We start from the raw sequence: 21762 nt of genomic DNA, 5'->3' as shown, positions 1-21762 counted from the left end.
TTAACATAACCTCAAAAAATTAAGAGACTACAGGAGGAAAGACTGTCTTCTTACACTTAACTGAACTGCAAGCAGAAATTGCCTACACCATACAGAGGGCACTTGGAGGAAGGTCAACAGAGAGTAGGAAATGAGGTCTGATAATATTATTTAATTTATAAGACACTAATGAAACAGGAAGGGTTAATCGAAATACTTTTACTATAAACCCATAAGAGCCCCCCTACCCCCCTGTACGACTTATAGTTTACCAAAAGCTATATTTCGTTTACTGTAAGCTACATTTCGTACAGGAAGACTTTGTCCCGTGCTGGGCATCAGACCTTAACGGAACCACAACAAACACTGGACAAAGAACCCAACGCCCATAAATCTCATCCAGAGGAGCCAAGGTGACATTTGAATGAGTAGAGTGGGTCTAAAGCCAAGGGTTTCTTTAAGGCTGAGTGATCAGAACACAGAACAATGGAAAGAACGAAAGGTCATGAAGGTCACCTGATGAAGAGGAGAGAATTTGAGACCCCATGAGGAAGTAAGGCAGGATCTACCACCATAATATTCCTCAAAATAGAGACCACGCCTCAATCTCCGCCCCTAACTCCACCTGTTATGAATATTGTAATCTAATGATGCAATAATATAAATATGTATGTGGTTATGATGTAATCATTGCCAAACCTGTATAAAATACTCATTCTAACATAACCAGCTTGGAGCCTGTTTTCCCAGCACTAGCTGGCAGGCTGCCCGGCCGTCAATCAATAAATACCTTGCTGTTTTAGGCATAAAACTCTGTCTAAACAGTTTTATCTGCTTTTTTTGGGCATCACTTATGCCATTAATTCAATCTGCATTGGGATGGAAGATCCTAGAACCTTTTTTTGTCTAGTTCTGGGTTCCATGATTGCTGAAACTCTCAAGTTCAGAGACATCAAGCCCATGTTCATATTATCAAGAATAGTCAATTTCGACTGAAGGTTTTAAATTCATAGGCAACAAAACAGTGGTGGATGGAAATCAGGACAAATGTATACTGGAAAAACTACTGATGGGAAATATCTTCAGAACTGAGACAGGAAAGTGAGAAAACATAAACCAAGCTCAAAACACACATAAACAACCAACCTCTCTCCCAGAAATACCTGTACAGACAAATTTATATAATTTCCCATGTCATTCTGAATCCCCTCTTAGATAATTTTTATAATTTTAATTTTTATATGTCTACCTCCACATCATGTAAAAGTGTAATTCATTCCACTCTATGTCAATTAAAATTAAGAATAAGAAAGTATATGTTCAAAATTCAAAATCACTCTGCATTCATAAAAAGGCAAAATGTTTTTAATGCAAAGTGGAAAGCAATAGCGAGGTTCACCTAAAATAACGCCCTTCTCTTCTTTGTAACTCCAGGATTAATATAGAAATGAAAGTACCTCACATAGAAGAATATTTATAAAATTATTCTCATTAAGAACCATTTCATTTATACTTTATGTAAAATAACAGGTTTTCGTGAAACCAAGCCAAAAGAAAATGGCATCTAATTACCTGATATGTCTGCATTTCTTCTTGCTTCATGTGTTTCTGAATCTCTCCTTTATATTTTTCTTGAACCTCTTCTAGTAATTGCTGAAGTTTTAAGAATCGCTCTTCTTTCACTTTAGCTTCCTTTTGTGCAACTTTTACGTTTTCTTTCTCTATCTCCAAGTTACGATTTACCATTGACAGTTGGTCTTCCATCTCATTAAGCTTCTGTGTTAAGAGTGATAATTTTGATTCTGTCTCATTTTCAGTTCTACCACTCAAACCCACTGTTTGGTCATTCTTGCTTGCTTCCTCCACACATTTTGAAGCTTCCTGAATTTCCTGCATGAATTTCCTCTGCTCTTGAACTGCATTTAGCTGAACCTGACTCACAAGAGCAGCAGCAACTTTCTCCACTAGTGTCTTTTCCAGTTCTAATATCCTCTTTTTAAGTGTTTCCCTTTCAGCTTTGCTTTGCTCTTTCAGGTCTTTTATTTCATTGTAGGACTGGCACAGTTCTGAGTCTTTGTCCTTAATGCATGCCTGAAGTTGCTGCAGTTGCATCTCCATCTTGCTAATGGTGACTCCTGTATTCTCTTCAGAAGCCCTAATCAGGGACTGATCTAGCACCTCTATCTCCTCACATAAGCCTTCTTCCCCTTGCTCAGTTTTCCCACTGCTCCTATCTTCTGCTTTTGACTTATCACCTTTTATCAGTGCACACTTATATTTCTCTGTTATTCTTTCATGCTCTTTTTTTAACACACTTATTTCTTGCTTTAACTGGTTCACTTCTAACTTTGTTTCCTGAAGCTCATTCTTTGTTTGGGACGCCTCTGCATTTATGTTTTCTACTTGCTTTTCCAGAGCTTCCTTTTCTGCCAGAACTGTTTCAAGCATGTGTTTCAGACTGTCAGGATCTTCTTGAAAAGCAGCAATGTCTGCAGGTATTTTTTGTCCAATAATTGCCAGTTCCTGCTGAAGCTTATCAATTACATCATTCAACTGCTCTACTTCCTCATCATTCTTTTTCTTCACGCGTTCTTGTTCACTTTTCAGACATTCTACCCGGGCCTCAAGCTCCCGTATATGCTCATTCTGCTCTTCAAGAACCTGGGGAAAAAAAAACCCAAATCCAAGAAAAGGATTTTATAACAGGTAACTATTAAACCCTCAGATAATTTTTGTCCTGGACTTCATAGAAACAGTTTAATCAAATGCTGAAACACCTCATAAAAGAAAGTCTGTGCTCAGTGAATTTCTTAGTATGATGTCTCTTCTAAAGGCATCTTCAAACAGGACTGACAAAGTAGCCTGTGACCATAAAGAACTGCAAAATGGGTATTAAAGCATCAGATGAAGTGAAAGCATTTGTAAATTCAGAGAAATACAGAACAGTTTTCATCTTAGACTATAGAAAACAACTATCAGTTGACTCTGACATTTTCTACCACAAACCTAAATATGTGTTGTCTTTTCTGTGTGCACACACATAAGCAGAGTGCTCAGAAACACGCAGGGCAAATAGTACTTATAGACCCAGAGCACAATTATTTCTTTGTGCTATAGTTTAAATCAAAGTAAAGAGAGACAAAGTTATAGAAGTATTTATTTTACAATATATATGACTATCCAAACAAAATTCAAAGAGAATGGTGAAGACATGAAGACACTGAGAATAATACTTTCCTAGAGTTCTAAAGATACTTGGTTTTAGAAGGTCTGCATAAGGGCCTGCATAAGGGGCCCAAAATTCAAGGAAATTAATAAAATGGTGTAACTGAGCAAATATTAAGGTGATGACTTCATGATGCAGAAAACAGAAGACATATCAGTTTTTAATAAATGAGTATTAACAAAAAATGGAAAGACTGGTGTTGATGAACACTAAATTTACTAAATAAGAAGTGTTAGCGAAAGGAATAAAAAGAAGTTATTAGAGTCCAGTAGAATAAGTTTCATAAAGTTCTTCAAAAAACCTTCTTGTTAAATTGCAGTAGGGGCAAATTCTAGTTTGAATGTAGGAGAATGACAAAAGATTTTGTCTTTACAAAGACAAAGTAAAGTCATCCCAGACTGTAAGTAGTAAGTCTGAGAAACAAAGTGGATATATTTTTTTAATGGAATGTTTGGAGATCTGAAATGAACAGTGCTTCTACGCTGGAAATGAAAAAGACAGAAGAAAATATATCAAAAATATTTGGAAATGCATATTATAAAAAAAAAAATCAGTTATGGTATCTAAAATAGATAAGAACTCTAAAAGGGCCTTTTAGAAATATGAAGAAAAAATGCAGAAAAGAAGAATGATGATTAAATTCATTACTCAAATAGCCATGCTTTTTATTTTGTCTCTCTATACTTCACTATGCTTAGTTAGTTAAATAGAATAAGTCCATGACTTAGTAAAAAGCATAATATGCACAAAAATAAAGGATAAATGTGACTATATAAATTAGGGGGCCTGATTTTCCAACGAAGAATTTGATTTTAAAAATCCACAGAGGTAACAGAAAGCTCAAAATCATAGAATGGTTTGGGTTGGAAGGGACCTTAGTTTCAACCCCTGTGCCACAGGCAGAAAAAAGAACAGTGATCCTGGTGATTGCTATCAACTCAGCATAACAGTTTCTGTTCTTCATAACATAATGGAATAAAGGCCCACAGAAGGCAAATACACTAATTAAAAGAAAAGCACTTAGTGGGATGAAGATGTCTAAGTGACTTGGAAATAAGGATTAACCTAAAAATAATCTATTAATATTTAATACTGATCTCATAATCAAGCAGAGTAAGTATTTAATGTCCTGAAAAATAAAACCAAGTAAGAGGATGAAATTAGGAAAATGCAGTTTTATATATCAGGAGAAGAACCAATCATTAAAATGAATTATAACTGAATCTTGGGTATTTCTCTCAGGGCAAGAATTTTAACTCTATTACTAGAGTCACTGCATAGAGCAAAACCATTCTGGATTCCTGAAGTATGTTTCCTAAATACAATTTCCTAAATCCAATTCAAAGTTCTGTCATTATTCACTTGGGTTCTTTATAACTGAATTTTGCACATAAAGACTCAGTGAAATTATCCATCTCAGTCAGAGCTCTATTTCAGTGGATTAAATATGTCCTAATAAATATTAGCCTAAATGTTCAATCAGCTACTAAGGGGTAACAGAAATCCTGTTCTTAAATTACTGCATAATACTTGCTCTTGAGTTCAAGCTTATGGTTAATAAATGACATTTAAAGTGGTAAGAATCAAAAATTCACCCACTGAAAAAATCAATTTTTCTTCCTATAAAAAATCTGACTGAAGGTCTGCTTCTGCTGTCACATCAATGCAAAGTAAGTAGTATTTCTGCTGAAATCAAGTGTGTTGTATCTGTATAAAATGGAAGTAAGCCAAAAGGAGATGAAGCTGATTATCATTAAAACACAAAACTGAAAAATAACAGAAAGCTATAGATGTTAAATCTCTTGTTTTTTGGTCTCTATTTCTAATAAAACACATTTTTTTTGCTCCTCCATGCTTCAAACTGGATAAAAGATGTTGCCAGCACGGGTATGATGACAGAGTATTCACACAATCCCTGGAGGTTTTTAAAAAGAGATTGGATGTGGCCCTTAGTGCCATGATATAGTAATTGGAGTTGGATCAGGGGTTGGACTTGATGATCTTGGAGGTCTTTTCCAACCCAACCTTGGAGGTCTTTTCCAACCCTATGATTCTATGATTCTATGATTCACAAGCATGGGGCTCAAAAGTTCAACTGATAAAAAAAAAATTTAAAATCCAATGTGATCCAGCAGGTGTCACTCGAACATAACACTGAATGTAAGACACAGGAAGGAAGGTGTTAAAATGAATGCTGAGATTGAATTCAGCTACCTGCATACTATTAAATGTTCAGAAGTATTAGAAGAATAAGGAATGAAGAATTTAAGACAAAAACTCAAGTAGAAATAAGATAGAATAATTGAAAAGAAAAGCAAGCAAAAAGCATCTTTCATAAAAAATCAGACTAAAGAGGTAAAAGAGCTTAGGTTTAAAGCATTGCTTGAAACTGAAACATTTGTGTTTTTAGGCTAAGGCAGCAATAGAAGATAATGTAATTGGTAGGGGACAGAGGGGCTTTTTCCTTCAAACAACTAGCAGCACAAAGTAGGACTCTGAAAAAAGATTTCAGAAGTATGTACCTTGTTGTCAGTTGTGGCCTCAAGTTGCTGTTGCAGTTTTGCAATTTGTTCATGAAGATGATATATTTCCTGCTCCTTTTCTTGCATGATGTGTGCAAGCCTCCCAGCCACTAAATGATGGTCCTTTATAGTGGTATCTTCAGATTTCTGGATAGCTAGTCCCAGTATTTCCATTTCATCCTGTCAAAAAAAACAAACCAAAACATGTTAGAGGTACACATAACATTTTCTGCATGTTCTTGTCTGAGTATTTCAGGTGCAGGAATTAAAATAAACAGATTCCAAGGAATGAGAAGTAATTATACGAGCTTTTAAATATTTTTGTAAACTGAACTTTGGAATGCTTGAGAAAGAGAAAGAATTTGGTATCTGGCCATTTTCAAAGACTACTTCTAGAGAGGAGAGAGAATAAGGCTCTAGGCCTCTCTGTTAAGCAGTTACCTTAAATAGTTTGTTCTCTTGTTCAAGTTCTTGCAAATGTGTACTGGATTCCTTTAGCTGAATTTCTAGCTGCATGTGCAATTGCTGAACTTCTTCATTTTTATTTTCTAGCTCCTCTCGAAACTGTTCCAATTGTTCCTCAAGGTTCGTGACCTATATTTCAAAAAAAAATGGTGCAAAAGGAGTAGGCAGCCATACCAAAAATTAAATGCCATAATTTTCAAGTACAATGTCTACAGTGAGCTGGTTTGCTACACACAAACAAAAGGATGTGTACCCAGTAACGAGTCCTTAAACTGAATGGAATTTTAAACCCCACTAAAAAATCAGCTGAAATTACTATGAAGTTTTTCTTAATTGGGCTCAATTTTGATTTCAGAAACATTCTTGCAAGTCATAAATATTAAAACAGAACAACTATCATGGCTATCACTCTCAAGAGAATTTCAAAGGGATTTGGACTGCTGTTTCTGTGATCTGTAAAAAATTTCATCTGTATACTTCACTAAACTCAACAGAAAGCAAAAACTGACGAAACAAACTAGCAGAGGAAAGACGGAACATTTCACAGGCATTTTACCTCCTTTTCCTTTCTGTCCACAGCTTCTCGTTCAGCTTGCAGTTGTACTTCAAGGGGTAACTCTCCCTTTACTATGATGGTACCAAACTGTTTCCTTTCCTCTACCTTTAAATAGAAATTATATTAGTAATAGTCAGATAAAAAAATACACTGTTTTGGTCTCAAGAAAATCAGAAAGTAGCAAAGCCTTGATAAGTTTATACCAAGCAATACCTTTTGCAGATTGTCTGCACTGAGGATTAAGGCTTGTTCCAGTTCTCTTATCCTGCATTCTAGCTTCTCAATTTCTTCATTTCGTTCTTGTATATCTCTCTGAAGTTGCTCCTTAGAGAGCAAAAGCTCACTGCATTTGTCTGTTTTTTCTTTGAGATGATTTGTTAACTGTTCAACCTGATGACAATATGGCAAGAAGATGAATATATTGTACTACACTGGAAAGGTTTGGTAGCAATAGCAACACCACTCATTTTTGACAGCAATAACGAAACTCCTACTCTTTAGGTGAAACAGCACGTACAGTCAGAATACTGCAGTACTACATCCAACAAATACAAACAACATTTTTTAAGAACTGGTATGTTCTGTGCTACATTGCCTTCTCTCTAGAACTGACCTTGTCCTTCTGAAGTGTTCAGACTCTCTAGCCACTTAAAAGCAAGTAGCATGGCATCCCTATGCAGCCCACTAAAAAGATGCCTTTGACGTCTATGGATGGAATGTCTTGACCCCAAGGTCAAGATGCTACTTGCCTCTTTGAGGAACATAATTGTTATAAAAGTTTATGACAAAATTATTCATAAGGAGGAGCTGATTTGTAGCATACAGAAATATCCTAAAACTCACTGGGCCTTTAGCATTGGAAGAGAATTGCTATACTTCAATCTCAAGCAACAGGAAGTTTTGCTTTCTTGCCGAGTTTCTTAAATGGGACCAAACAGATGTCATGGAAGACGTAATTTCACTTTCTATGGGGGACAAAGCATCCAAACATAGCATTCTGAATCTCAGTAGGTCAGATGTTTGCAGCTCAGAAACAACATATTAAAAGATAAAGTGAACTAGCAGAGATAGGAGTATCTCTCCATTTCTAGCTGTATTTCAGAAACTATTAACTGAAATTACAGAGAAGAAAGATGCATAACAAATCCATAGTATGATGTAAGAGTTAAGACCTGAGTTAAACTAAGCAGTAGAGCAAGAGGCATGATAAGCAATCTTTGTCCCACTCAAGAAACTGATTTCAGTATTTACAATTAGGAAGTTACGATGTAGCCAAATGTAGAAGATTCAAAGCATTTCAATAGATAGGAGAGAAGAAGACCAGAACATAAAGCTGACAGGATGGTATTATTGACGTTATCCATCCATGAGTAACATCAAAGTCTGAAGTGACCTCAGAAAAGTCCTGAGAGAGAAATGGAAAAACAAAAATCAAGTCTAGAGCAGACTCTTTACGACAACCCTCCCTGGAATAAGTTGACACAGCTGAAACAACAGTAAGAAAAAGAAACAGAGTTATCAACTGAAAACGCTGATGGCACTCAAGCAAAGCAGAAGAGGATTTCAAAAACTGTGCAACTATGAAAAATAAAGCAGCTATCTCAGAGAAGCATGAGAAATAATGATAAAATGTATATTTATGTATATTATGTTCCAAGGAACATTGTGAGATCAAAATATACTATATAGTAAGACTATGTGCCTCATTTGATAAAAAATAAACATAAACAAATACAGTATTGAAAATCCTTGTCTATAATTTGTAATGTATCGCATTCAACATCACCAAACTCTAAAATAGCTGCTACACCTGTGGTGCCTGCAGATATTATCTTACTGTCTTTCTACCTACTAAAAAATTCTCATTAAAAATCTAATACTAATCTCAAAATTTTAATCACAGTTACAGTTGCCTTTCATTTTCCAGCATGCTTTAAATTTCCATTGTAGCATATCTGCCAACTTGAGAGTATATACATATGTGTACATGTGCATATAAATCAGGATGATTTTTACATATAGATTCTGTACAGACAAATAGGACCATTTCCATTATGCTATCAAATTTGAATTTTTTTTTTTTCCTAGAAAGAATTTTTTTTTAAATGTGAGAATTTTAACCAGGAATTCACATGCTATGCGTGGCCCAAACTATAAACAGACACATAACAAAATGAACCCCAAATAATATCCCAGATTGAGGAATATTAATTGTGCTTGAGTCCCCTCCATCTGTGGAATGTGTCAGCAGCAGAGGAGTGGGCACACACTTTGCAACAGAAGGAAATCAATGAAGAATTTCTCCATATGCTTTGTTTAACATACCCAGCTAATTTCAGAAGATGCACTATTCACAGAGGCCAATGATAACCATATCACATAGTACTGACTGAACACTTCATTAGATTTCTTACAAACCTTTGTATTAAAATATATTAAAACCCCCAGGAAATACAGTCCTAAACCAGTAAATTCTAAGTAAATAAGTACTTTGACAACTTTAATGTCACAAATATCAATTTATGTCCAATTACTGTCTATGGCTTTAATCTATATCCTAGAATCATAGAATGGTTTGGGTCAGATCACCTAGTTCCAACCCTCCTGTCATGGACAGGAGGACACCTTCCACTATTTTACACAATATTGAATACTAAATATTGATAATATTTAAGAATTGAATTACAGCAACAGAATTACCACAGTAAGAAGTTTGATTTGATTATCATATTGCAACCTAGTAAGAGGCATTTTAATACTGAAAATCAAGCAAGAAAATCATGCAAAATGCATGCACTGATGAAAAAGCAGGACAAAATAAAATCCACATAAAAAAAAAAGAAATTTAAGTAACTAACAAGTCATCAAACAAAACATGCAAAAGTATCAGAATACATAACATTTGTAACTGCTGCCACTTTTCTTGATTTTCCTGGGTCTAAGACCTTTCTGTGACTCCCCTGAGCTGCTGTTCTAAATATGTACACTACAGATTTGTTTCAGTGCAAATAGACACTCACTGGGGAGGTTCAAGTGTACATAAAGAGTGTTATTAATCTCAGGTGCTAAACCTTGGTAACTCAACTCTCTCAGTGCTATAAACAGGATGCCCCAGAACAACATAACACGTAAAATTGCTAAAACAGTCCTGAATGTTTCCACAGGCTTTTGAGAACAGTGGATTTTCCAAGCTAAGTTATATGAAAGAGACTTTTTGAAGATTACGAAGTTTCCGTGTGACTAAAATCAAACAACCAACCAGCTTAAAAAACCTTCCAAAACACAGTTTCATCACTTTCCTCAACACCTTACCCTTCATTCTCAAGGGATTTACTTTTCTGGCTTGTAAATGGATGCAGAGTAGGTTCACCATAAAATAGCTTCATTATAACATCTTAACAGCTGTCAACTTGTCATTTATATTCATTAAGTACAAGTAATAAAATGTGTTACCTCTCTGGTTTGATGTTCATTGACAGGCTGACTCCTCTGTGGAATTTTAAGCTGTTGTTCCAGCTTCTGTATCTCTTGCTGGAATACATCTCTCTCATGCTCTCGGTCAATTGCTTGCTCCTGAAAGTTGAGAAATTATGTGGATATACCACCTGATTCAAAAACTATGTAAATTACTATTTCTTACTTCTGTTACTGTGAGGCTGGTAACAGTATGACAGCACTTTTAAGACAGCAGAACCTATTGTGGCTACCACTAATAAAAACGTCTTTATTATTTGGGGCAATAAATGTCACATTTTTAATCAAAAAATTAGCACAGCATTGACACATCAAGTAATGGTCAGTCTTCGTGAACGAAGATCCAGGGAAGGTCTTTACACCTTCCAGCCTGCGCACTGGATTTTTTAAGTGAGACACAGTGTGCGCGGAACTGAGCCCACCCTTTAATCCTGAGGTTCATCTGCTGGGGCCAAGCGAGCTTGGACGGTGGCAGCGAGGTCCTCAGGACGTAGATGGATTGCCTTACAGAGCTAACGAGCTCCATCTGCCCGGGGAGTGGCCCTGACCGGGAATCGAACCCGGGCCTCGGCGGTGACAGCGCTGCGTCCTTAACCACTAGACTACCAGGGGCTCCCGACACATCAAGTAATACTTCACAAAAATGACAGGTTTGTTTCTTCTGTTCCAGGTACACTAAACAAAATGATAAGCCAGTCTTTTATGATCTGCTTGAATTTTGCATTTCAGTTTTACTTTTGACCAGTTTCAGTTGTTATAACCCAGTCTACCATTTGGGAAACACAACTTTATAAAGAAAATAATTCACAACTGGTAACATGCAGTGAAGAATCATCTCCAAATATCACTTTATAACCCAGACAAACCTTATCAGGTGCATTAAAATAAACGAGCTGAATCTGATACAAAGAGGAATGCAAAAAATCTATTGCAAAAATTCAGGAAACCAGAATAAAACCTCGACCTTTACAAGCTGCAGATTTTAAAAACTCCCCTGCTGTTTCAAGGAAACAGCAGAATTCTAATGCTGCTTGTACAAACAGCTACTCATCTCAGTAGACTGTAACTCTCTGGTTCATGCTCTTGATAATCCAAACCATAATGCATACACGACTATGGGACTTGTAATAGGAAGTTTTACTTCCGAACCTTGTCCTGTTATGACAGGCTAGTTTCAGTAAGCAAAGTAATTTTGTAACTGTAGAAAGTGAAATAGAGCAAATTCATTTGTGCTAATTACTAGCAGTCAATTACTGCCTAATAATTGACTATGCAGAGAAGGTGTCACTGGGTGTTATATTTATGATGTAAAAAATTAGTCCACCCTTCTGCTGTTAGGTAGAGAGTTAATTGAGAAGGCATGGAAACAATAGTTTTTTTCCCAACAGCAGCACTGATACATAATAGGAATAAAATGGGAAAAGAAGGAGGGGGGAAAGATGGTCTTTGCTGAAAAGGAGGCAGAATCCAAAACAAAAGTGCAGAAATGGCCTGAGGCAGGAAGAACCTGGGTAAAAAAAAGGGAGCTGCTCCTGTGAATGGGGACAAGTACACATACAATATAACTGGCTGGAAGGTTCAGTGTAATATCTGGAGGTTGATTCCTGGATACTATGAAGGAAGACTACAAAAGAAACCTAGGAAAAATTACACTTTCCATTTGCAAATACAAATTATACTGACTACTTCATAGAATAGTCTGGGTTGGAAGAGGCCTTTTAAAGTTGTCTAGTCCATCCCCCTGCAATGAGCAGGGACATCTTAAACGAGATCAGGTTGTTTAGAGCCCCATCCAACCTGACCTTGAATACTTCCATGGATGGGGCATTTACCACTTCTCCAGGCAACATGTTCCAGCGTTTCACATCCTTATTGTAAAAAATTTCCTCCTTGTATCTAAACTAAATCTACCCTTTCTTAGTTTAAAACCATTACTCCTTGTCCTATTACAACCGGCCCTGACAAAAAGTTTGTCCCCATCTTTCTCATAAGTCCCCTTCAAGGATAGAAATGGCACAATAAGGTCTCTCCAGAGCCTTCTCTTCTCCAGGCTGAACAATCCCAATTCCCTCACTTTTTCATCTCATAGGAGAGGTACTCCATTCTTTTGATCATTTCTGCGGCCATTCTGGACTTGTTCCAACAGGTCCATGTCCTTCCTGTGCTGGAGACCCCAAGAACTGAGCGCAGCACTGCAGATGAGGTCTCACCAGAGCATAATAAAGGAGCAGAATCACCTCCCATGACCTGTTGGTCAGGACACAGTTGGTTCTTTGGGCTACAAGTGCACATTGCTGGTTCATGTCCAGCCCTTCATTCACCAGCATCCCCAAGTCCTTCTTGGCAGGGTTGCTCTCAATTCCTTCATCCCCCAGCCTGTATTGATACTGGGGGTTGCCCCAACCCAGGTGCAGGGCTTTGCATAGACTTTATACTAATTCTAACAGACTTTATTGAAAAAGATGGAAATTCTACAAACTGTTGAGAAAATGAAGGTCACAGAAGTGTATGTTCCCTCATTAATTTAGAAGATTCCCATTATTTTAAACACCCTATTAATTTATAATTACAAATACAGAGTTGTCCCAAGCAAGCACCTCAAAGTAATATCCAACTTTTAATCTGTTAATTAAATTCTTGGGCTGGAATCTAACACACTGTTATTATCATCTTGCTTATTTATGTTTGTTCGAAATCTGGGAAAAAATAGCATTTCCCCTGAACCAAACCTCAGTACAGGTGCCCACTCAGCTTCATGAAACTAGCCTTTTGCCATACTTACATCTAGAAATTTTCTTGTTTTCTCAAGTTGCTTTTCCAAAGCCTGGTTTTGCTGCCTTAAGTCCATTAGTTCTGCATTTTTTTCTTGCTCTAGCTCTATGAAACGATTGACCTGTTCTTCCAAGTCTATTTCCAAGATTTTCACTTGCTTCTGAAGATCATCATACTCTTTTTCAGCTTGACGTTGTACTTCAATTTTTTCTTTCATCAGCTTTTCCGTTTCCTCCAGCAATTCTGAGTATAATAAAGGCATCACAAATTACTTTTAGATATGAATAGTTAGGAATGCTATGAAGCAAAACCACTCCCCAAGGTATCCATGCTGTAATCTGCAGGAGGATGTGAAATGGTTTGGGTTTTTACTATTTTTCTTTTTTTGAAAATGTATTTTCTTCTGAGAAATAATGATGATAATGACTGAAGCAAATTCATGTTAAAATTATTATCCTTTAGTTATTCTTCAAAGAACTGTTACTAAAGTTGTATCAGATTACTTCCCTGTTAACATTTCATATCAATCAAAAGGTCTTTGTACAGCTGAAAAGAAAATAAAATGCCTGGGTTCAAACCACAGCACAGGAGTTAAAAATGAAGCACAGAAAACCCAACCCTCTTCTCATCCCCAGCATCAGTAAAATCAATCCACTCCCAGTCTTCATTATTTTAATGTGATACATATGAATAATTTGAGGGAAATACTGAAAGACTTAGCGAGGTTGCTGGGCAGACAGAGAGGGAAATTACTGACCTGGAACCGGAGCTTTGCAAAACCAGTGACTGCATGGATACCCAATTCTGAGTCCTCATGAGAAAGCTGGCAAGCACATATAGTAAAGCCCCAAACCACTCTACTAAGACCCTTAAGCCACAGCCCACTGAAGTACCTATTACCTAACCACACGAATCCCTTGAGGTAAAATCCAAACTGCAAAGTGCACTTACTTTTGGAAAATCTTTAAAACAAGGCTGATATTTAGACAGAAACAATAAAATTTATTTTCACTATAGAAGAAAGATCCTTTAGGCACCATCATCTTACATCATATTTAACCAATTCTCATTTCTAGGTAAGCATTATATATCAATACAATAGAGTGTTTAGTTATCATAATTAATGACTCAGCTGTATTTGGAAACAAAAAGAAATAAAAGGCTACAAAAGTATCTCTCCAATACCATCTAAGTATCTGTAATTCATAGGTGAATAAGATGATGGTTATTGATGAATTTGCTTATTATGTTTAGAAATTATAAGAAATGTTGTTAGCGAAATGTAAAACTGAGTATGAAATACAACATCAAAGCTGCAGGCCAGTAAGAATTACAAGTAATGTCAGTAAGCCAAAAGCCCAATAATCCTGATTAACAAAGTCAGTACGTGTAAGTCTTCCACCCAGTTACAGATTGGCCATGCAACATACAAACACACCTGCTTGGGAAGCTGCATCGATTGCAGCATCTACTAGGCCTAGGAGAATAGAGAGAGAGAAAACAAAAAAAAGAAGCAAAGTAATTCACATGCCAGCTATAGTTTTCTTGTGGCGTAACAATGTAAGAGAAAATGAAGCCAAAGATAGATGTGGCATTTAATGACAAAGTTGTTGAGATAACTTAGGGAATGTGGGAAGTTATTCTGGTATGCATGATATAAGTACCTACACATATTTATAGAATTGCTTGTCCTTACAGCTGTTATACATGAAAATAACTTTAAAATATTTAGAAGTCTAAACCACAGAACAAATAACTAAACTGGAATCATAGACAAGGAACCTCTTTACTACAGAGTAGGAAGCAGCAGGTCAATTCTTATAATTCCATTGTTACACGAAGTAGACTCAGAAATACACACTAAGAGGTGCCATCTATAAAAATAGCAACATTGTAAATGGTCATAAACTTTCAGAAATTAAATAAAATGGTAATTTCATCCTCCTATTTACAATGTAAGCCCTGCAATCCTTGACAGATCAGTACTTCTCAAAACCCCAGTGTTCTAATCTTCTTCCCCTTTCAAACATAAAATATTACTTTCAGTTATTAGTTTAAGGAAGAATTAAAAGACACATTTACTTCATGAGGGTAAATGCTTTTTTTGAGTAAGCAGTTAGTTAGATTATGTAGACATGGTATTTATCTGAAATTTTCAACATCAGGGCTGAAAGCTTTCATTACCAGTACAGGCTTTCTTTATCACGCAACTGTTGTGCCATTTTTCCCCAAAAGAGGAATCTGTCAGAAAAGTTTGTCTTCTGTGCCTAGAATAAATATGGCCACAACATGCAGTTCAATTATGTTCTGGTGGGTATGCTTGCTAGTCTGTCTTTAACTCCATTTGGAAAGTATTTAGATCAGTAGTTTTATCCATAGGTGCTATTCCAGGTCCAGTGATAATATAAATGAAAGCAGATTTTCAGAGATATAGAGCTTTTTCTGGTTTAAAGAACCATTGTAATTTCTCAACACTTCTAAAAATTCAGTAATTTTTTTCTTTAAATATCAAGAAAAGTTATGCTAACATCAGGTATGAAAATATCACATTTAGCCCTATCACATTTTTATTAATGATTACAAAGGCGGGGGTAGAAACCTTCACTAAGATTACTTATTATTTCATTTGAAAGTATAAGAAAATCTCACAGAAAGATCGTGAGGAATACATACGCTGCTCAATCGGCCCCGCATCTGCTCTCATGGCGTCCTTCTGTCTGGAGAGTAACTCCTTTTCCTCCTGGACCTGCTGCTGCTCAGCCTCTAACTCCTGCAATTTGTTACCTGTACACAGCAGCTCTTGCTCAAGATGGTCAATTACATCTATTTTTTCCTGGAGTTGTTTTTCCAGAAACGCTTTCTCATCTGCATAACCATCAATGAGACCTGTAGAACATCAATTTTGATGCACATTTAATAGACAATCAAAACCAATTTGAATATTTTTTCTTGTTGCAGTCACTACTGTATTCTGACATGAATGCACATGCATGTTAGATACTCAGCACCTGACAACTTCTAATCCTGTCCTGTCCTTGCTATTCTTTTATGATGAACAAATTACAGGAAGGGTAGCACAACACCAAATACAGCTCTTAATATTTCCTCAGCACAAAACCTCTAGAGCAAAGAGGAACTCCAAAGCCAGAGAAAAATACATAATAATAATATATAATAAACACACAAGAAATAAGAAATTTAAATTAATTCAGTTGCCATTTGAGATGCTTCATGACAGTTCCTGTAAGATCATGGGTCTTCTGTAGGTGAAGTATAATACAGATGCCTCCAACATCATAAGGCACTCAAACTGACCATGCTTAGCACCTGAATCACTCTCAGAAGCCCTTAACAGCTGATATCTAAGAAACAATTTAATTTCTTTGCTATTAATACACAATTTTTAAAGTAGCACAGAATAATTAATTATCTTTTTAATAGAGAATTATGGCCATTACCTTGAGAATGCCTTGTATTCTTTTAAAATTTACTTCATAGTGAAGTAGTTTGTCTATGAAACTGAGCGGGTGCTCAGTGAATGAAATTATGGTTGTAAGAAATAGCACTGTCTTTGAATGATGCAAGAGCACAAAGCTAAGGATATAGGAAAAAAAATGGGAATTTCCTAATTTCACTGAGGGCTGTCCAAACTAAACAGATCCTATAATGGTATTGGCTTCAGATGATTCAGAAGCATCTTACCACAGAACGAAAAAGCCATTTATAACTGTCTTAGTTGCACACACACTACTATCTCATAGGCTTCCTCTTATTAGACCCACAGAATCTAAGTAGCATTTTTTCAACATAAAACTGTTTTCAACATGAAAGTACTTTATCAGTATAAATCTATAGTCTTGAGTCAGTATTAAGATGGATTTTACCCAATCTCAAAAATATATGAAAACTAAAGATGTTTCCATTTGTTAATAATGTAGACCAATCTTTTTTCCAGATTTGAATTCACAGAGAACACAGACACATAGGGCATTGGATATTGAAACAAAATACTGAAGTAGAAGCATCATTAAGAGCATTTAAAAAATTTGAGACAATATAAACTCTAGTTCTTATTCCCACCACATCAGTTCTCAATGAGTACTTAACAGACTGGAAGTTGAGAGGGCATTCCCAGGTTAAGTGGGGTGCACACTCCCACCAAAAAGGTATGAATAACGAAGAGGTAATCTGCTAAAATCACATTGTGGTATTTACTCCTGCCACATTTTTTCTTAAGAGATGTAATGAAAGTTGTCAGAGTTCAGTGAACAAATTTGCATTAGCTTTTCCATCACGTTAGGTAAATCATATCTGACACCACTAAAACACAAGAGGTTTGAAAATGTCTCAGCTACAGCAGTTTTTGTGATAAGAAAGAAATGATCAAAAATGACACATTTTATGTCAAGAGAAGACAGAGAACCATCAGATGTACAATGAACTAAGACATTGTTCTGCATACCTACCCAAGGAATTTGATAAAAGAATGTAGTTTGTCAGAGTATGCTCACAGCTCAGTTCAATGAGCAGAAGTTAAATAGAGTTCTACGGTATCTTTGTTTTGTTATACCAAAACAAGCAAACAAAAAAGGTGCTTGTCATTTAGAAGTGCATTAATTTCAAATGCACCTAACTTACAAGCTCAACTGTGCAATATATTTATCAAGGCCTAAAAAACCATCTAATTATGTCTCTTATGTTCTAGAACTGTTCATGAAGCAAAATAACACAGCCATTATGTCCTAATGCATTAGGCTTTTTTACTTTACAATTGAAGACTTGCAATAAATTGCAAATTGGCAAAATAAAATTTCTATCAAGACAAAAATATTATCCTTCAAAGAGAGCAGCAACAGACATAAAGAGCTGCCTACATTCTGAAATTCTTCAACACTAAGCATTTTGTAACTCCATCTTTGCCAGAATATAAATTCTTAGGTCATTTGTATTTTGTGATTGTGTTTGAAGATTTCATATTTTTGCATATTAAGATGTGTTCCAAAAAAGATTTTTTTCACTCTTAATCTTAAAAAAAGAAAAAGCAGTAATGCCTCTTTCAGATTTGAATCTATTTCCTCTGAAATCAATTTTCATCTTTGGTTTTGCCAAGGCTACTGAAATGTTACAGCCAGTACTAGTGCTGATGACACACAATGTTTGTGCTGTGTGAATTGACAGGCTACCAACTGTCCTTAGCATGTGAACTCATGTTGGATTATTTGTCTGTGTAAAAAGAAGAGGCAGCCTCACAGGGTAGCATTCTCCAGGAGTAACACTTGGCTGTCAAACTTTACTCTATGCTCCCACTTTGAAACAGAGAAGTCTGCTGAGCTTCAAAACTAACCAAAATATCTTTCTGCTTAGTACTACAAAGATCTTACCTATAAGGTGGGTGGTTTTTGCATCTTTTCCAGATGCTACTTATAGATAATGGTAGAAATGCTGAGTGGATACAAAACATAGAGCCATCAAAACAATAAACTACTTCTATAGAACAAATTAAGTGTCTGACAGATTTGAACATATTTTTCAAATGTCAGAAAAAATTACTAAATTTGCCGTTGTAAGATCTTACAATTTTTAATTGCTTCCTTAATGCAGTTGCAAACACACTTTTTAAAAGATCACTTTGAACAGAGCAAACTGAAACATATCACCACCCAAAGATCACATTTAGAGTGAAGATTCTGTGTCAGTGTCAAGAGGTAGCAGGAAAAAATTGAGATATGGGAAACTGCATTTCAACATACAAAAACATAAGCAGGCTCTCCAGAGGTGCCTTCCAGCCTCAACTATATGACTCCAGGATTCTAAGTTGTTAATATGTAAGCTTGTCTGCATAGACATGTTACAACAAAATAAATTAATTTTGAGGATCCTAACACATATGTAATCTGTTATTTTTAATAAGTCAAACAATAATAAGTCAGTTAAAGCTGGGAAACAGAATCACAGAGTGGTTGATGTTGGTAGGGAGCTCCAGAGGTCACAATGTCCAGAACTATTCAGAAGTCTGATAACATTCAAAAATTCGCAAAGAAATTGATCAAATTTGTAATTTCTTTACCAAATTAATAGGTAAGTGGGTGAAAAGTCCAACAGTTCATCAAAAAAGCTACGTACCTTCAGCTTTACTAAGTTCCAAGGCCAATTGCTCTCTGGCTTTGGTTTCCTCATTAAGACGTTCTTGTAGCTCTTCCTGATACTTGATAAATTCTGTGGCCTCTTGCTGCTTTTTGAAGGACTCTCGCATGAGTTCTGTCTGAGTAATTTTAGCATGTTCAAGCTACCACAGGAAAAATATTACAGAAATTAGACAAACCAGATTTTATGATAAGTAACTGTTCTATCATTCCTATTTAATTAACATTTGCTTTACAGTGTGATGATAAGTCTCACTGGACATTCGGTAATATCTTTACTGAACACTCATTTGCAAAGTACAATATGAAGACTGACAGGACAAAAGTCTAAGTAAATAAGCTTTGTCAGTATAGTGAACTCCACGAGCCACCTGGCTAAATCCTTGTTTTTGTTCCGGTAATTCTTGATTTATGAGTTTACACTAGATTCACCTTTATTTGCATAAGAGTTTTGCACTAAACATGAGTCATCTATCACCCCCCATATTAAGTCAGAATGGCTAAAAACATTGCATAGAACTAGCAGAAGCTTTACTATAGACTGACACAAATGGTGCTTCCTCTCTTTTTCTCCTGAACATGAGAATAAATAAGAACACCAGGACAATGTGAATTTTGAATATATCACACTTTTCAACCAACAAGGCAATAAAATAATGCTTCTTCCAACTGTGTCTGTCCACCTAGTAGAATTATTAAGGATACTTTTATTATTCTCCTCCACTTGTCTGGTGGCATAATATTTAGCATTAACTAACACAGATGTAGCACATTCTCACTACGCCACAATCTTAAAGTACTGGAAAACCAGGTCACATAAAATTCCATACTTACTATTCAGTTCAGACATAATGAAAGTGATAATTTCAAAACTGATTAAAATTAAAAAAGCAAAATAATGTGTAAAGAAGGAACATTAATACAAGAAGTTTTGATTATACAAAATGTTCTAAGATAACAGCAAACTGAAGTCAATTACCAAAATCTCTATTTCTCAACTGTTAATATTCCTAGTCTACATCCACCTCTTTGAGGGACACAAACAAATTTGTCAGAGCTGAACTATGCACTAGTTCTTTGTGTGGTTTGTATTCAAAATCAGGCAATTTATTTGGAATGAGAACAATGTCAGAAAAATAACACATTTCCTGCTCCTTTGTTGTGTTGTGGTTTTTACTTTTTATTGTTCTGTATATTGGCAGATATTTGGAAGATAGTAACATCTACAGTTTCTATAAAATATTCTGTGTCTCAATTTCTTAAAAAATAAAAGCCTTCTCACTAACTCCAGCTAAGTTCATGAGCTTGCTTTAAAAGCTCAGAAAGATCTGTTAAGAAACATTTAATAGAACTCTGCACACAAAATTATCCACTCACATTTTGAAAAGAATGTCCGAATAATCAGTACATTCTCTTCTATAATACACTGAATTTCAATGCTTGATTACTTTCTACAACATTCCTTCTTAGATGGACATCACTAACATGTTCATGTTAATTATTTATTCTGACAGGAGTTAAAGAAAGGTCTAAACAGTGCAGCTGACTATCTGCACTGGTTTGAGTTATTTTTAAAAGTCACAGAGTATTCTTATTTTATGCTTATATTTTGAAGACCTTAACGAAAGACTCAGATAAAAGAGAAACATACGATAGGTTTACTGTACATAGACAACCATAAAAGTGGCTTATTGAAATGCATAAAATAGTTGAATTAAAATTCTCTCCAGCTCTTTTCAGTAATATTTAAGGTATTATTAAATATATCACAGGGTAAAACCAAAAGGAAGTACAAACACAAGCATGATTTTTTAAGATCAACAGTTTCTCCATGGGATCACTGAAGCAATTAGCCAGGTTGTGCTAGTTACTGTTACTAGTCAGTGCACCAAAGCTATAAAGGAACAACTTCAACTGACTGCAGTCCCTCCTGCAACATAAATTATTCTCAGTGAGAAAAATGTAATCTAACAAGTAAGTAACATTGAAATGCTTAACAAAGAGATCTCAAATATCTTGAATTTAACATATTTCCGTGTCTGATAAATTTCTTTTGTTAGAAATCACCAGAGAATCGTAGAATTAAATCTTTTCCAGTGTCCATTAAAAACTGACTAGGAAAAGAACCCAATAGGAGTACATGGTAATTTTAATGATAGAGACAAGTTTATACAACTTTTCAATGCTTTCTCTTCTATTTAAGCTTGTTTAAAAATATAATTTCTTTTAAAAACTTTTATACTTACTGAATAGGGAGGTGTAGGCAAGGAGATTTTAGAGACAACTTTCAAAATGTGCCCGTTTTTTTTGTGACTGAAGTGAAAAATTGAAGTATTTACAACTACAGAATTATTCTCATCCAGGTGGTCAGTGAAAGGAAAAGGATATGGCAAAGGCACACGAGATTCAACCTCGTATGTATCTTCTTCTTGGCCTTCAGTCCACAAACCACTAAACAGATCAGATGCCCAGTAGGTGCGGTAAGAATCCATTTCAAAAAATACTGCTCTTGCTGTCTTCTCAACTGTCCCGCAGGTATTTCACACTAGCTAGGCTGGCTTTAGAAATTTCTGACAGGAATTTGTAACAGAACATGCACATTTAACAGTCTGAAGACTCATATCA

The 21762-nt window shown here is 35.7% G+C and overlaps 1 protein-coding gene across 7 annotated transcripts in view; it reads right to left on the bottom strand.

Moving 5' to 3' along the window:
• Positions 1-21762, bottom strand: part of AKAP9 (A-kinase anchoring protein 9) — a 116540-nt gene that overhangs the window by 18546 nt on the left and 76232 nt on the right. For 5 of the 7 annotated variants that reach the window (XM_027893196.1, XM_027893199.1, XM_027893197.1 and 2 more), the window contains 10 exons: positions 19118-19280; positions 15668-15880; positions 14433-14471; positions 13005-13237; positions 10202-10321; positions 6962-7138; positions 6749-6853; positions 6169-6321; positions 5728-5907; positions 1552-2640 (listed from right to left, as the gene is read on the bottom strand). In XM_027893196.1, coding sequence (XP_027748997.1) covers positions 1552-2640; positions 5728-5907; positions 6169-6321; positions 6749-6853; positions 6962-7138; positions 10202-10321; positions 13005-13237; positions 14433-14471; positions 15668-15880; positions 19118-19280 — 2472 coding nt within the window. The remainder of the gene's footprint in view (positions 1-1551; positions 2641-5727; positions 5908-6168; positions 6322-6748; positions 6854-6961; positions 7139-10201; positions 10322-13004; positions 13238-14432; positions 14472-15667; positions 15881-19117; positions 19281-21762) is intronic. The other 2 variants (XM_027893198.1, XM_027893201.1) reach the window with 1 other exon arrangement.

The sequence above is a fragment of the Empidonax traillii genome, unplaced genomic scaffold (assembly GCF_003031625.1).
Source record: "Empidonax traillii isolate 1590-97213 ecotype Southwest subspecies unplaced genomic scaffold, ASM303162v1 scaffold384:size1533304, whole genome shotgun sequence".
Classification (NCBI taxonomy): domain Eukaryota; kingdom Metazoa; phylum Chordata; class Aves; order Passeriformes; family Tyrannidae; genus Empidonax; species Empidonax traillii.
This window is presented reverse-complemented; position numbering and strand designations above follow the sequence as displayed.